The sequence below is a fragment of the Triturus cristatus genome, chromosome 3_2 (genome assembly GCF_964204655.1).
Source record: "Triturus cristatus chromosome 3_2, aTriCri1.1, whole genome shotgun sequence".
Taxonomy (NCBI): domain Eukaryota; kingdom Metazoa; phylum Chordata; class Amphibia; order Caudata; family Salamandridae; genus Triturus; species Triturus cristatus.
The window spans coordinates 484,261,321-484,277,325 of NC_140584.1; the positions used below are offsets into that span (position 1 = coordinate 484,261,321).

At 45.3% G+C, this 16,005-nt stretch overlaps 1 protein-coding gene across 5 annotated transcripts in view; it reads right to left on the minus strand.

Annotated features, from left to right (window-relative positions):
• The window catches only part of STK33 (serine/threonine kinase 33), a 1,543,521-nt gene that overhangs the window by 556,668 nt on the left and 970,848 nt on the right, over positions 1-16,005 (minus strand). For all 5 annotated transcript variants that reach the window (XM_085648124.1, XM_085648123.1, XM_085648121.1 and 2 more), the window contains one exon: positions 14,643-14,718. In XM_085648124.1, the coding sequence (XP_085504250.1) occupies positions 14,643-14,718 (76 nt within the window). The remainder of the gene's footprint in view (positions 1-14,642; positions 14,719-16,005) is intronic.

Consider the following 16,005-nt stretch of genomic DNA (forward strand, 5'->3'; position numbering starts at 1 on the left):
CTGCAGAGGCAGGGGAGTGACTCCTTTACTCCAAGGGAGATTCCTTCGGGTGTCTTTGATGCCCACAGGCCTAGAGAAGAACATGGAAGGAGCACAGGCACAGACAATGCAAAAGACTTGCGATGAGACCAGGAGCAGCAGGAGTCTTCCAGATGCAGTCTCGGTTCCAAAGTGAAGTCCAACGAAGTCCAACGTGTCCAGATGGTTGAAGATGAAGTGGTTTCGGATCAGAATCTTGTCCAACAACGAATCTTAACAGCCACCCACAGATAAGCCCTTAAGTACCCTAAGGAAAGGATTGGGACAATTTAGGGATCCCTCCCAGGGGAGGGGCTGGACAGAGGGGAGAATACTCCCATGTTTTTTGTCCAGATTCATGCCAGAGCGGGAGCCAACGGCTTCCTGAACTGGTTCCAACTGGAGTATGCAAGAAGGGCAACAAATGTGCCCTTCAAAGCAGTCTGGTGGCAATGGCAAGCGCCCCCACCCCAGCCCAATACACTAATTCGTGTCTGGGAGGTGGTCACACCTCCCTGCGACAGAAAACCTATTGTCCACCCTTCCCCTGCTTGAGCCTGGCTCAGCAGCAGGAGGGCATAATCGTGCCTGTGGTCGGTAGCAGCACTAGCTTGCTGTTAGACCCTGAAAGGCTGGTACCGGGAATACCGGGGGGCTCCCTAGGGGAGCCCTTCAGTACATAGGATCCTATATCCAACACCGTAATCGTTCTTGGGGTAGGATTCGAACATGTTTGATACCAAACATGACCTGTTTCGGTGCAGCCAATATATAGTTGGACATCTTGTATTTGAATTGATGTCCACTATATGTATAAAATGGCTGACCGCACTTACAAAGCCGGGAGAATCGACTCTGGGTTTGGAGGGGGTGTCCTGCTCATGCAGGACACCCTCACACTTAGAACCAAGCACCCTGCCTTCAGGATTGAAAGGCATACCTTAGGGGTGACTTATAGGTTTTAAGTGCAGTGACCTCAGATATACGGAAACTTATATCTGTCATCAGGGGTGCAAGCACCAGCTCACACAGGCTTCAATGGCAGGTCTGTAGTCACAGTTTGAGTGGTCTTTTATGGATGGAATAATACATGCTGCACCCACGGGAGACCACTGGTGTACCTATGCCCTGGGTACCTTGGTACCATATACTAGGGACTTAGAATGGTATACCAGTAGCCAATTAGGAAGGTACCAAAGTACTTACCATAGTCCAAATTATGGAGAGAGCACAGTGACTGGGGTCCTGATTAGCAGGATCTCAGTCAGACTAGTCAGAAAAACAGAATGACACCAGCAAAAAGTGGGGGTGACCATGAAAGCAGATCCTACTTTCCTACAGAGGCCTACACCTATAAAGAGATAATTTGGATATAATCCGATATCCAAAACTATACACCTTAGAAGGTGCTGCTGGCGTAAAAGCCAGATCAAACAGTGACACCAGAAGAGACAACTGAAAGACTGGGGCATGGTTAGTACTGCTAATTTTCATTGTCTGCATTAGTGCCCCTGGTAACATTATTATGACACTGGCCAAAGACTTCTCCCAGGGACCCCAGCACACCTGTGCAATCCACAACTGCAGAAGTAAACGTTTTTCAGAATTAATGGGACCTGTGACAACAAGGTGGGGTAAAAGAACTTCAAATAAATATGCAGACATTTTCTGAGCTAAAATGGAATCCTGCATCCAATTGAGCACTGGGGGCGGCCCAAGATCAGATGGTGTAACAGTCTGGAACACTGCTAGAAAATATGTAATGATAGTTTACAGGTCAATACTTTGAATATTTGAGAAGCATATGTAGGGGAAGGGAGGTTTCTATATATAGAAGAGAACCTCACTCCTACTGACACAATGGAATTAGTGTACATATTCTGTGAAACCAATACATGGCTCAGAGTGTTGTTCACTAGTTGTTGTGAATACTTCACTTTACATGCACTGTCCATTGGTAACATGTCCTTTTCACCCATACATTCCAACACCTCAGGCCCCCTAGACTAGCCTATGGCTGAAACTCTTTACATAACATGTCCGAGGTCTGGCAGGAATGTGATGTTAGCAGCCCCGGGAGCTGAGCCATTTGGCAGTCCAACAATGGGTGGACACTGAAACACTACAGAGTCAAGAGACTATAAAAACCACTATTGGCAAAATCAAGCACCTCTAGGCATGCAAAATAGTAGAGTGAAGTCCACTAGTAACTCACAGCATACACAAGTGCAGATTACAACAGTTCTCTACCCAGTTGCCTCACTCTACTCTGTTTTGTGTCTTTCATCTTGCACTCGGCAGGTAGTAACATAAAGTCACTTCTACAGCACACATGTGAGTATGTGGAAGGCTGGAAAAGAAACTGTGGTGAAAACAAGGCAGCAAAGGCCAACCTGTACAACAAAGCAACCATTACATACACTATATTAAAAACTACTTTTTTTTCTTTGATCCAGAAGACTGAAACTAGCCTCCATCCCTACCTGAGGATAGATTGATTTGCAGAATCTGGCAGTAGAAGTGCTGGGGGATATGTGGGATCTTTTCTGATGCTGCGTCAGAGAACTGGAAAATATTAACAAGCATTGGCAAAGCCAATAGGTCTCACCTTTGGAACCTAATTGTGTTGCCAAAGGTTCTTAGCAGCACTGCATCTTTGATGCGGTGCAGCATGGCTAAAGAATTGTTTTTAAAGCCTTTGATGCGGCAGATTTTGTTTTACTTATAGTTCGCAAGCTGGATTGCAACATGTGGAGAGCAGAAGCAACACAGGGGTGCAGGTGGGGGAAGCAAAGGACACAGAGTAAAAATCGGGAGCTGCCAGGAACAAATGGGTGAAAGAAAGCAAAGCAGGAGCAGGTGAAGAGATGTACATGGGTGAAAAAGCAATGGAGTGGTATACAAGTAAACGCAACATGAAGGGGGTGAGGAGAAGCACACGGGCAACAGAGAGCACCACAGAGAGCAGAGGAAGTACAAAAGGAAAACAGCTAATAACACGACTAGTCCCATGACCTACATAACTCAAAAGAAAAAGGTAGCCCTTAAAATGCAAGCAGAAGAAGCACAGAAGCCAGCCAATCAAAACAAGATGGAAAAGAGGCGTTGCTCCATGGAAGGGACAAACACAAGATTGACAACTTGGACCACAAATAATAAGCAGGCAAATGGGAATGACAAGAAAGCCAACCAATGGTAAGCAATGGATTGGCTCTAGCACCCCGCTATATGGTCTTAGTAAGCAAGCATTAATCCATGCTACAGGGGAGGGGCACACAAAATAAGAGTAAGGAAATCCAAGCTAAAGAATAAAAAGTAAGCAAATGAGAGTGACAATACAGCCAACCCATGGTAAGCAACGAGCATGCTCTAAATCCACTGTTAGCTGACAAAAGATCTTTTTATAAACAGACAGCTTGCGTTGTCTGACAGGCAAGCCCTAAAAAGCTTTTTTTGTTGCTGTAGCCGCTTTCACAGGGAGACTGAAGCCAATGCTACTGAAGAGGAGCAAAACTCAAATGTTTTTGCACCATGCAAAGTCCTGGATCCTCCGCCACAAAAGGGGTCCAATGAAGGAAACTCTGTGAATGAAGAACAAGCATTCCGGTAATATGGCACACAAGCTCTACCACATGCACATGACTTCTGCCTACTAAAATAAATACATTATTCTGCCGTTACAATTTCATGCCCGTGTAAGCAGATAAAAAATAATGGTGGGTGCTTAATTAACATTAAAAAATGCAATTCTTTAACGTCATCAGAAAAGTTTGTTTGTCCCGAAAACTAGTCAATTCTCAAGACAGTGAACCGAAAATTCTTCCCTACGTGGGGAAACAGGAATAGAAACCAAAGCCTTCAAATCAGCAGCAGGGAGTGTAAATAGACAAGCAATCCATCCAATGAGAAGATGTGGGATTTATGAAAAAAACGGTTGACTCAAAAGATGGTGAAACCAAAAAGGACTCTGGGGAAAGGGGCAGGGAGCAAACACAACAAAAGAAAGGAAAGCCACCAGTAGAAGGCAACTGAGACGGACAAGAAAACAATCTGATTGTGAGCATCCTTGTTGACTACTTTTTCCTGCTATGCCCCATTGCGCACTTTTGACTGCAACATTCAAGGCTACAGCAGGACTGTTGACTTTATATACACCTTTCTGGAGCACTGCTCAACCACAGTTTTCAGCTTTGTCCCACTGATGATTTCTGACCTTCAGAAAAATGTCTAAGTGCAACAGTAACAATTGGCCACAAAGGTTGGCTAGGTTCTGATCTTTAATAGCAGTTGACAAAGGTAAACAAAGAGCATATATCTGTCCTCACTACATTACCAGCTGGCCTCTGAGGGTGATCTGGTCCCAGCCCACACATCACACTCATTTATATCAAGGTTTAAATTGTAATGAAATAAGTGTTGCAGCACATAGGGTTTCTAATGAGCCAACTACCAGTGCTGCTGAGTACTGGAGTTGCCAAAAACTAAGGTTTTTTAATCTTAATTTGATACTGTGTCTCTTTCTTTCACCAACCAGCATTTGCTGTTTCTTTATCTCGACCTTACCGGTTCTTTTTCATCCCTCATTTTCCCTTGTCACTGCTTCCCTATCTTTCTTTTCCTCCTTCTCTCACCCCATAACCTTTTTCTGTCTTTTGATCTGGTTCAAAGTCTAATGATGAAAATTACGTCCTGGACGCCAACACCAGCAACCACTGGCACACATTACGCACAGATATATTTTGAGTTCAACCATTTTCATTTTTTTCAGTAACGTTTGTTCCCCACACCTGTATTTTTCACTGCTGTGTCAGTTCAGTTCATAAGGCTTTATTCGGAGCTTAACACAAAGTCCATAAAAGCACATACATTACATTGTAAAAACATCATTGAAATACAAACAAGAATGATAGACCCTAAAAAACATCCTTTATGCTACAGGGTCAAACAAGCAATAAAAATACAGTTGAATAACAATTAAAAAATAATACTAGGCCTTGCCTTAATGGCTTGGAGAAGAAATGTAGCAGTAAAAAAGCAGACATCAGGTGGGGGGTTAAATAACAATTTCATGGTGTCTTTAACTGTCCTAACTCCATATTTCTTAAAAACAGGTTTTAAAAAGGCTATACGAAAATTGCCATAGAGTGGGCAGAACAATAAAAGGTGCATGGTGCTTTGTGCGGTAGTGTTATCACATGGGCAAGGGCCAATCGGGTGCTTTTTGATACTTGGGAATGCCACTAAATGGTGAACAATCCCAAAACGTAGTCTGGTCAGAACGAACCGATGGGAGGGTCTGGTTACGAAGCTCAAATACGGTTGGTAACCTATTGAATCGCAACAACTTCCGTAGAGCATACAAGTAGTTAGGTTACTACTGGCCCTCTCACGTCGCTCAGACTTTTGGGTCATAAAAACAGATTTCATCTCGCTTTTGGTCAAACTAGAGGCGGCATAACTATCCTCAAATAAGTTAAGACCATAAATCTCCAAAAAACTACTCGTGACAAAATTAACCCATGGAATCTTTAGATGGTTATCAATCGTGAAACAATCCTTAATAATATCTCTATTTAAGGAGGTCTCTTCCTTTACCCAAATTGCACGCCACAACAGAAGTGGTCTAAGGGCGACAGAATCTGATAGGTGTTGGATTCCGAACTCCCTGTGCACCAAATCCGTAGAAACTGAAATGGGTAAACATAATAATCTTTTTAGGAAGAGATTTTCCTCCGCTTGTAGACTCCCGGTCAAAACGTGCCCCCAAACACCCGCTCCATAAAGAGCAATTGAAAGACACCTCATCTGGTAGATTTTCAACATATCTCTAAGCCGCTTATCCCCAATTTTTGAAGCGAACGTAAACACCCCGTGGGCACATTTCGCCATTCTAGCCCTAACATGGGTGATTTCACTGGTCCAGCTACCTGTCTTGGAAAAGGTTATACCAAGGTAGTTAAAAGTGTCAACCGTTTGGACCTTATGCCCTTCGATAAAATAAGAATGCGGTTTTTTACGGCCCTTACCACATTCCATAACGAAGGTTTTTAATTTATTAATCATCAGCTTCCTTTCCTTAATGAACAGAGAAAACCTGTCCATTAGGCGTTGTAGGCCGATAGGGGTCCTAGAAAGAAGAACGGCATCGTCCGCATAGAGTAAAACTGGGACATGAAAATCGAGGATTTTTGGTGCGTCTGCCACAACAGTCTTTAAAACAGAGTCAACCTCATTAATAAAAAGTGTGAAAAGTAGGGGGGCGAGCACACACCCCTGTCTGATACCGCGCCTAATGAGAAACTTTGGGGTGCACTCCCCTCCAGGGCCGTATCGAACACTTGAGCTAAGGTTAGCATATAACCTGGCCAGAAAATAAACAATGCCCTCCGGTGCCCCCATTTCAAGTAATTTCTCCCATAGGATCTTATGGTTTACCATATCGAAGGCACTGCTTAAATCTGCAAAGCAGAGAAAAAGGGAGCCTTTCTTGGCCTTCGTATATTTCCCTATGAGTAGTTCTAGGTTGAGGCACTGTTCTATTGTCCCTCGTCCCTTCCTAAAACCGTATTGGGAATTTCCCAAAATGTTATTCGATTCGGCCCATTCTTCTAATCTGACAAGAAGCACCCTGCTCATAATTTTCACGGAGTAATCTAGAAGGGAGATTGGACGGTAATTCTTAGCATCCCTTCTCTCCCCCTTCTTATAAATAGGAATAATAATAGATTCCTCCCAGGTATGCGGGACACCATAACAAACAGCTGCATTAAATACTTTGGTTAATAACGGGCCCCATATCTCAGGTTCTTTTTTATAGACATCTATGGGCACCCCATCAGGTCCCTGGGCCTTCCCTCCTTTACTAGCAGAGATGCAATCCTGAACCTCAGAAGAGGATATATCTAAGGGAATGATTGGCCAGTCACCTCCCCCTGCATCCAAAGGTATAGCTGAATCAAAGATCAAGGAAAAGTGAGAGACCCAACTTTCCGCGCTGACGTTTGCCGTCAGTACAGGCATCTCCTCGTTCTTTAAGAAGGGACAATTGACTGTTGCCCAAAATAGGGAGGAATCTGAAGTTTCAGCAGCCTGATCTAGCTTGTCCCATGCCTCTTGTCGTAGTTCAGCCTTTCTATTAGTAACTGCAGCCTGGTAGGTGGCTCTAAGCTCCCTAATCAGGATTTTGTCCCTTTGTTTGACTGCCAGAGCCTCTTTAAGGCCCTTGAGGGCGATGGTGCTAGCATGGTCGAACCACCCCCTTTGCCGGCATGACTTACCCTTAAGAGGCTTGGTAAGTTTAGCTTCTATACTAAGATTAATGTTAATAAACTTGTGCATGATTACATCCGTTAATTCTCTGCTCTCTAAAATAGCAACAATTTCGTTTACGCAATTAGTAATAATGGAGTTGGACAGGATATCCGCCTTATCCCCCTTCCACCTGATTCTGGTTCCGTTGGGTCGATGTGGTTCGATATTAACTACTATATTTGGTTTAGGGCCATATTTTGCCTTCCAGAGGACAGCCTCCATAGTCAGGCAGTTGTGATCACTGATTAGATTATCAACTACCAGGGGGACTGTACACCATGGGTTAAGGCTAGAAGAAATACAAATAAAATCAATAACAGTATTAGCGTTTCGGCCCGTAAAAGTAGGGAGGGTTTCGCCAAAGGCGCCTTTCATATTTCCCAACATCTCCATGTCATAGGTCATCAGAATTTTGTTTAATGAATCACCATAGGGATTATGGGGAAAATGAGGGACGCCCTCCCCCCAACAATTTACAAAACCACAGACGCTATTTGCAGAAAATGGGCAAGCAGAAGTATTAAAATCCCCATGCCAAATAAAATCAAAGACAATATCATTTCCCGAGACAATGTTTGCCAGAGCTGACTCTAAAGCGAACACTACCTGTTGCCTAGTATTATCAAATACATTATTATAAAAATTAATTAAAAGGATATTTCTATCCGGCTCCTGACAAAGCCATAGAATCTGGGAATGGGCCCCAATCGGAACATGTTTCTTTACAGTAAGTGGTACTTCCACTGAGATCAGTGTCAAAAGCCCACCCTTAGCTCTTCCCGAGTTGGAAGCCACAGCCGGCAGTTGGTAAGAAACAAAACCATTATAATTAATGGGGTCCAGACTCCAGGTTTCCTGAAAACATATTATGTTAAAAAGATTGATAAAATCAAACCAACCTAAACAAGCGTCCTTATGTGAGAGTCCCGCAACATTCCAGCAGGCAATTGAGCACGGGCCACAGTTAGCTGGAGGGGTGAGCTTATTTAGTACTGTCCAATCCCTATCTTCGGAGACCTGTCTTTCGGACTCACAATCCACTGGGGAATCAATATGGCTACCACAAGTACCAGTAATATGGATAGGCTCGACAAGATCAGGTACCCCGGGGACCATACTACGCCTCCCCTTTCCCAGGGAAGCGTCCTCGATCCCTATATCAGCTAAAGGGGATACCAGTCAATCGTTACAATCAAGCCCACTCAGGGGCTGGAATCTGTTGAACGTAGGGATAGTGGGGCCAGCACACAAGTTCGGGTCTCTAGGCCTCCACCGGTGACACTCAGCATCAGATTGGGTAACAAGGTCTCTATAAAAGTACCCAAGGGGGCGTAAAGAGATACCTTGGTCACTTGTAGGGAGAGATGCGGCTTTAATCAACACAGTGGAGGTAAGTTGTGGGTTTCGAAAATTAATGACAATACAGTCTCCCTCACAAGTCTTACGGGATTTGCCAACCCAATTGGTTCTTCTAGTGCTTAAGATATCCCTTGATAGGGCTACAGGGAAGCCACACTGTCGGTGAAGCCAGTCCACAGTCTTATTCTTTAATGACGAGTGGGATTCACCAAAGCCATAATTACTACCGGACTCTCTAACAGGGGGAACATTTGTCAGGACTGCCACGAAAGGTGCACATGTCGGTGGCAAATCCGGTTGAGGGCTACTAAGACTGTTAGTATTTACATTGGGGCCCATCTGCTTCCCTGGTGCTAAATCAAAGGGTGATTTAATGAGACCCAGCCGCTGGGGGGGGGGGGGGGGGGGGGGGAGTATTGGGGGCAGCAGATGGTACTTCACAGACATTCCCAGAACAAAAATTAGAGTTTCTGCTACCGGCCGTTGATGGCATTGAGTTAGAAGTAATTGGGGTTACCTCAGCAGGTCCTTGTTCATTAACATTAGTTTTAGCTCCTGTACCAGCCTTAATAAATGAGTCCAATAAACCTCCCAGTCTGGCTACTTCATCAGTAATTGTAGCGAGTTTAGTCAAAAGGGGTTTAACCAATAAATCAAACTTGACATCTATGGCCTTAATCAGAAGATCAAGTTGCTCATTATCTAGAGTGATCTTAGTACCATCCAATGACGCTAATTGATCTCGTTGGATATTGGATAGTAAGGGGTCAGCTCTCTTAGTGGGGCGGTTCCCCCCTCGTTTAGGCTGGATAATTTTGCTGTTATTCCTACATGTGCGTAATAATCTTTGTGGCCTAGGGGCCGTCAAGCAAGGAGTAGGTGAAACAGCTTGGCCAGATTCCGGGTCATTAGAAGGGCCGGGGGTATCACTAACCACGCTTGTGATGTCCGTTGGAACACCCAGAATTGAACAATCCATAGGATCTGAAGATGTACTGACATCTTGATTGATACTAGACTGGGGGACCAATCGGTTAAGCGGGGGGGGACTCGTGCATTGTGACCCTGACCGTCCTAAAGACTTCCTACGTTCATGGTTGATTTTGTCAACCATCTTGACCAAATAATTATCCAAAGTAATGGACACAACTGCAGGTTTAGCTTTAGACATTATGGCTGGGCCTGGCCGGTACCAAATCCTCACAGCAAACTGACACGGCAGAAAGCGACAAACTATTGACTTTCTCTGTGTGTAGCTGCCTATCCCAATTAATTAATCACATAGTACTGCCAAACACCTTATTAACCGATCCTGATAACGATACTGTCTGGTCGGGACCAACAGCAAAATAAGCGAATTATTAACATGCAATAGACCAGTATGCGGCCCCCTCCTTCCCCCTCCTGTCCCGGATTCTCACCGACTGTCCGCCCTTTGTCCGGGCTTCGTCCGGCGCGTCCCGCACGCGTACCGCGTAGCGGTTATCGGTGAGACTTTAATAAGATGAGTGGGCGGGGAAGCACAGGTGTTGCGCCGCAGGGGCTGGTGGGGGACTGAGTCCCGTTAGGCTTCCTTTCCTTTCCCCTCTCTCCTCGATGGCGGCAATATGGGCCCCTCCTGGGGCGGCAAGCTACAGGCAACAAACAGCGTCCTGAGGTGAGGATACGAAGCGGGACCCGCGGCAGCGGGTTCCGCGAGCTGTTTTAAACCTTCTCTGCAGTAGATGGGCGGGGAAGCACAGGTGTTGCGCCGCAGGGGCTGGTGGGGGACTGAGTCCCGTTAGGCTTCCTTTCCTTTCCCCTCTCTCCTCGATGGCGGCAATATGGGCCCCTCCTGGGGCGGCAAGCTAAAGGCAACAAACAGCGTCCTGAGGTGAGGATACGAAGCGGGACCCGCGGCAGCGGGTTCCGCGAGCTGTTTTAAACCTTCTCTGCAGTAGATGGGCGGGGAAGCACAGGTGTTGCGCCGCAGGGGCTGGTGGGGGACTGAGTCCCGTTAGGCTTCCTTTCCTTTCCCCTCTCTCCTCGATGGCGGCAATATGGGCCCCTCCTGGGGCGGCAAGCTACAGGCAACAAACAGCGTCCTGAGGTGAGGATACAAAGCGGGACCCGCGGCAGCGGGTTCCGCGAGCTGTTTTAAACCTTCTCTGCAGTAGATGGGCGGGGAAGCACAGGTGTTGCGCCGCAGGGGCTGGTGGGGGACTGAGTCCCGTTAGGCTTCCTTTCCTTTCCCCTCTCTCCTCGATGGCGGCAATATGGGCCCCTCCTGGGGCGGCAAGCTACAGGCAACAAACAGCGTCCTGAGGTGAGGATACGAAGCGGGACAATTGAGTAACTACACTGTACTCTTGCATAGTACATTTGAATGATATTTTCATCCTGTTCGTGTCAGCCAGGTATGTTTATTTAGATAGAAATTGCATTAGTTTGACTTTTTAAGTTTATCACCTCCCTCCACAATCGTTTAACAATCAGTTTCGTACTTTTCTTTTTAATTAATAAAATTCAGCATTCTTTAAATCAAGGGGAAAAACACGTGTGTGTACAGGTGAAAGGTGCTAATAGCAGGCGCATGTGCAAAGCAAGGAAAGATCGGTAGGGCGCTGCTTTGATACACTCCCTCATTTTGTAGAATGGTTCTACTTGTGTTCAAGTACATGCTCCCTCGGTTTCAAAGGGAGTGCTCCTGAAGTCAAAGTTTATTGAATGTAGCAAAACGGTCCATGTAGGAAAGTAGGATCTGCTTTTATGGTTACCCCCACTTTTTGCCTGGTGTTTCAAAGGGAGTGCTCCTGAAGTCAAAGTTTATTGAATGTAGCAAAACGGTCCATGTAGGAAAGTAGGATCTGCTTTTATGGTTACCCCCACTTTTTGCCTGGTGTTTTCCTGTTTATGACTAGTCTGACTGGGATCCTGCTAATCAGGACCCAGTCTCTGTGCTTTCTCTCCTAAATTGGCTATGGTAAAGACTTGGGTACCCCTCAAATTGGCTACTGGTGTACCCTTATAAGTCCCAAGTATATGGTACCCAGGGCCTAAGTACATCAGAGGTCTCCCATGGGCTGAAGCATGTATTATGCCATCTATGAGAGACCGTTCAAATTGTGACTCCAGGCCTTCCATTGCAGCCTGTGTAAGCTGATGCTAGCACCACTTACGACAGATATAGGTTTCCCTATATCTGAGGTCACTACACTTAAAACCTATAAGTCATCCCTAAGGTAGGCCTCTCAATCCTGAAGGCAGGGTGCTTGGTTCGAAGTGTGAGGGTGCCCCTCCATGAGCAAGGTACTCCTACAATCTTCGGAGTCCATTCTCCCAGGTTGTAAGTGCATCTCGCCGTTACGACATATAGAGTGGCCATGCGTCATTACGTGATGACAATCTCTAAACTGGCTGTAAACATGTTGGAATCATACCCTCACACTGTAAACGGTGTGAGAGGTATGATTCCATGCACTGTAAAGCTTCTTCTAGAGGTCCTCTGTGCTCCTGGTAACCAGTCTTCCAGAATCAGTCAGCAAGCTAGAGCTGCTGCCAACCTGAGACACGATTCTGCCCTCCTCGCATATTCCAGCTCAAGCCAGTTTAGGGAGCCGTTGGCTCCTGCTCTGGCCTGAAACTGGACAAAGGACATAGGAGTATCCTCCCCACTAGCCAGCCACTCCTCTGGGCGGGACCCCTGAATCATACCAACCCTTTCCTTAGGGTACTTGAGAGCTTTCCTGAGGGTGGGTCCCTAGATTCGTCGTGGCATTTGATTCCGATCTAACTCCGCGTCCTCATCAACCGTCTGGACATTCTGACCGAGTCCTACTGACCACATTGGATTGACCGCATCAGACTGCCTGCATTGGACTTTGCTTTGGGAACCAAGACTGTAACCGGGAAGACACTGTCTACTCCAGATCTCTTAATTCTGCAAGCCCGCTGCACCATCAGTATCCATGCTCCATACAGGTTCCATCCAGGGCCTCTGGACATCCAAAGACACCAGAAGGAATCTCCCTTGGAGTGAAGGAGTCGGTCCTCTGCATCCGCAGGTGCCGCAACGTAGCCGACCGATTTGCTGATCCTATGCTCCCATGGACTACGACAAGTTCAATAACACAGGTGGCAGTTCTGCAACTTCCTCGAGGCCTGCACTGTCATCAGACGGAGTCTGAGGCCAGGATCCCTCGTCAACACACGCGGAACAGAGTCCCTGTGCACCTCGTCAGCTGGCTGTTGCTAAGGCGGGGCATCTCTCGTCTCCAGAGATCTTCGGGCCCAGTCCAGGGCCTCCCTTGACTCCAGTGGGCTCCCCTGATTGCTTGGGGCCTACTCCGACTCCCCTGCTTGTGGTGAGTCACTTGGACCTTGCTGGTCCTAACTCTGCACCTTTTTCGCTTGCACGTTGTTTGCGGTTGCCACGGCTTGTTGGTGCCCCCGACTGACACCACCCCTTCAGCTCTTGTCATCCGACGTCGGACAACTCATGAACGGCTCCTGGTGTTCCACAGCATCGCCTGGTCCACACAGCTGCAGCCCCAAGGTCATTGACAACTCTCCTGAATCACTCAACATCGGTGGACATTAGTCTCCCGTGCCTCCTGGTCACTCCTGGGTGGCATAGACTCTGTCCCCTCTGCTTGCAGGTACTTCTCAACTTGAATCCCCCTTTGGGTTCCACCAGACACTTTCACCTTCTGAAACAGCGGCATCTTCGTGAAGTCCTCCATTAAGTTAGACAGCAGTTTCTGACACCACTTCACACCTGTGCACCTGGCTTCCCTAGTGTAGGTATCCTGGTTCCTAGGGTATCCACGGGTGGGGTGGCTCTCCAACCTTCTGTCTTCCACAGGTTTCTTCAATGTCCACTGGGAAGATCCTTCCTCTTTAAAATTGCAACTGCAACTTACCCATTGACTTGAATGGAGTACGTAGCCGTGTTCCCAGACTGCACACGGCCTCCGTGGGGTTCCTGGGTACTTACCTCAGGTGGTTCATTGGGTCCCCAACACTTCTACGTCTCCTGGGTACAGTCTTGACTCAAGTCTTGATTCGCATCCCTCTCTTTTAGTATATAGTTTGATCTCCCCCCGGGCGACCACTGTGTATTCGTGCTACTTACCTATTTTTATTGCAAAGTATTACGTGCACTGTGTTATTTCTCCGGGTAGGAGATATCATTGTGTGTTAGTGAGTGCCTTATCATAAATACCTATTTTTATAAATACACTGTGTTTTCTTTTCACTTAACCTATACTAATAAGATTAAAATCTGGTAAAACAAGCTGCTTTACACTCCGTCTGGACTAAGCCTGAAGGCTGCTCTCCACAGCTACCACTTAGAGAGCTTTCTAAGGTGGTCTAAGACCACTAAAATCACCATAAGGGTTGTCTGGCCTAGTGCAGGGTGCTACACTTACATAAGTGAGCACCATATACTAAGCCAGCCTCCACCAGATCACTATTAAAGTCAAAGTAATGCAATGTTGAAAAAGAGGAAGGTTACGCTATTAATGTGGAATCAATCTTAGAGGGACTGTTCACAACAAAACTTCTAGTCATTTATCCTGAGATTATCAAACAGAACCAAACTGGCATAAACAACTTCAATATTAGTGATGTAAAAATGCAACAATACTACAATACTCCACTAATTTGTTTACAAAATGTATACAGAAAACAAAAATTCAAAAACGATTTACAGAGTGATTATGTTGATGATTACCTCATAAATTAAAGAAAGAAAAAATAAATATGATGGAGAAATCTGAGTGCAAAGAAAAGTCACTACAGGCTCAAATATGATTGCGCACAAAACAAAGTGAGACAGAAAACAGTGTAAACTGCCGAACCCTAAAACGTAAATCAACAACAGTCCAAATGCTTGGTGCGCCAATTCTTTACTTTTTCCCCAGCAAACATATATACATATAATTTAAATGAAAACCAAGTAGACTACTTACAATATGTACATGATGACACCTATGCTCCAAATGTCACACTGTTGACTATAATCGTGGGCATTTATAACTTCGGGGGCTGCCAAAGAAGCAGAAACAACAATATTTTATATCCAAAAAGACACTATTAAAGGCTTAAACAACAAACATGAAGAACATACTGATTACAGATATGGCATAATATATTTTCATGTGCATAAAATAGCCAGCAGCAGAAGTGCTATCAAATGATACTTTAAAAATTATTAGAAAATTGGAACGTTGGGAGCTCCGCTGAAAACAATGGTGTGCTCCGGGCTTCTTCTGGCCTGTAGAAGCCCGGAGCGCCAACATTCCATTATTTGTTCACAGCTGTTGCTGTGAACAAAGGGCCTCACAGAGCCGAAGGGATTTCAATCTTCTCAAGCTCAATGAGGCCTCTGTTTTACACATTATAACATTCTGACCCCTAGAAGTGGAATGTTCTAATAGCCTTAGAGCCCTCTGTAGTGGGCTCTACCGGCCATTAAAGGCCTGCTCCCTGTTAAGGGGCCCGCCTTTGGCTTGGGCCTTTAATGCTGGAGTGGGCCTTTAATGGCTGGTATAGCCCGCTATGTATGATGAAAGATTTACCACAATTCACCACATATTGCCAAATAAGTGAACAATCAACATTATGTGTTACATGTGGGACAAGTTAACAAAAATACGATACCCAAGCTTCCTTATCATTAGGGCAACCATGGCACTCATCTGAGAAATCTACATAAAATATGTTAATTTCTGCAGAGTATAGTAAAACTGCCATTTTCTCTAACACTTCATACTTCTCATATCTGAGCTACACACAAAGATACAGCCATTTGTGCAGTAAACTATTCAATCTATCCCAATCTACAGGACTTTTCAAATCTTTAAGAAATTACCATCATTTGCATGGTGCACCCCCAGATGTTTGCCTTAACTGTGTTTGTGGGCTATAGAACTGTGCACTTTACCTCTGCTAACCAGTGCAGTGACATTGCAAAACATGGCTTCACGTCTACCACTATAGCCTGACCAAAGCAGCTTTTAAACTGCAATTTCAATTCCACCAGTCAAAATATCCCCCTTTAACATATCAAAATGTTTTAAATATGAATAAGTCACTCCTAAGTAGGCCTTACAGTCAATGAGGCAGGGTGCATAGTGTTTGGAAGTAGGACATGTGGAAATGTAATGTTAAATAGGTCTTTACAGTGAAAAGCTCGAAACATATTTTCACTAAAGTAAGTGACAAAACACTTGCTTCCATTATTACACGTAATAATGCTAATTTCAGTTAGTAAACAGCTAGAAATATAACTTGATGAGTCGCTTTAAAAGTTATCGAAATCCAAATTAATGG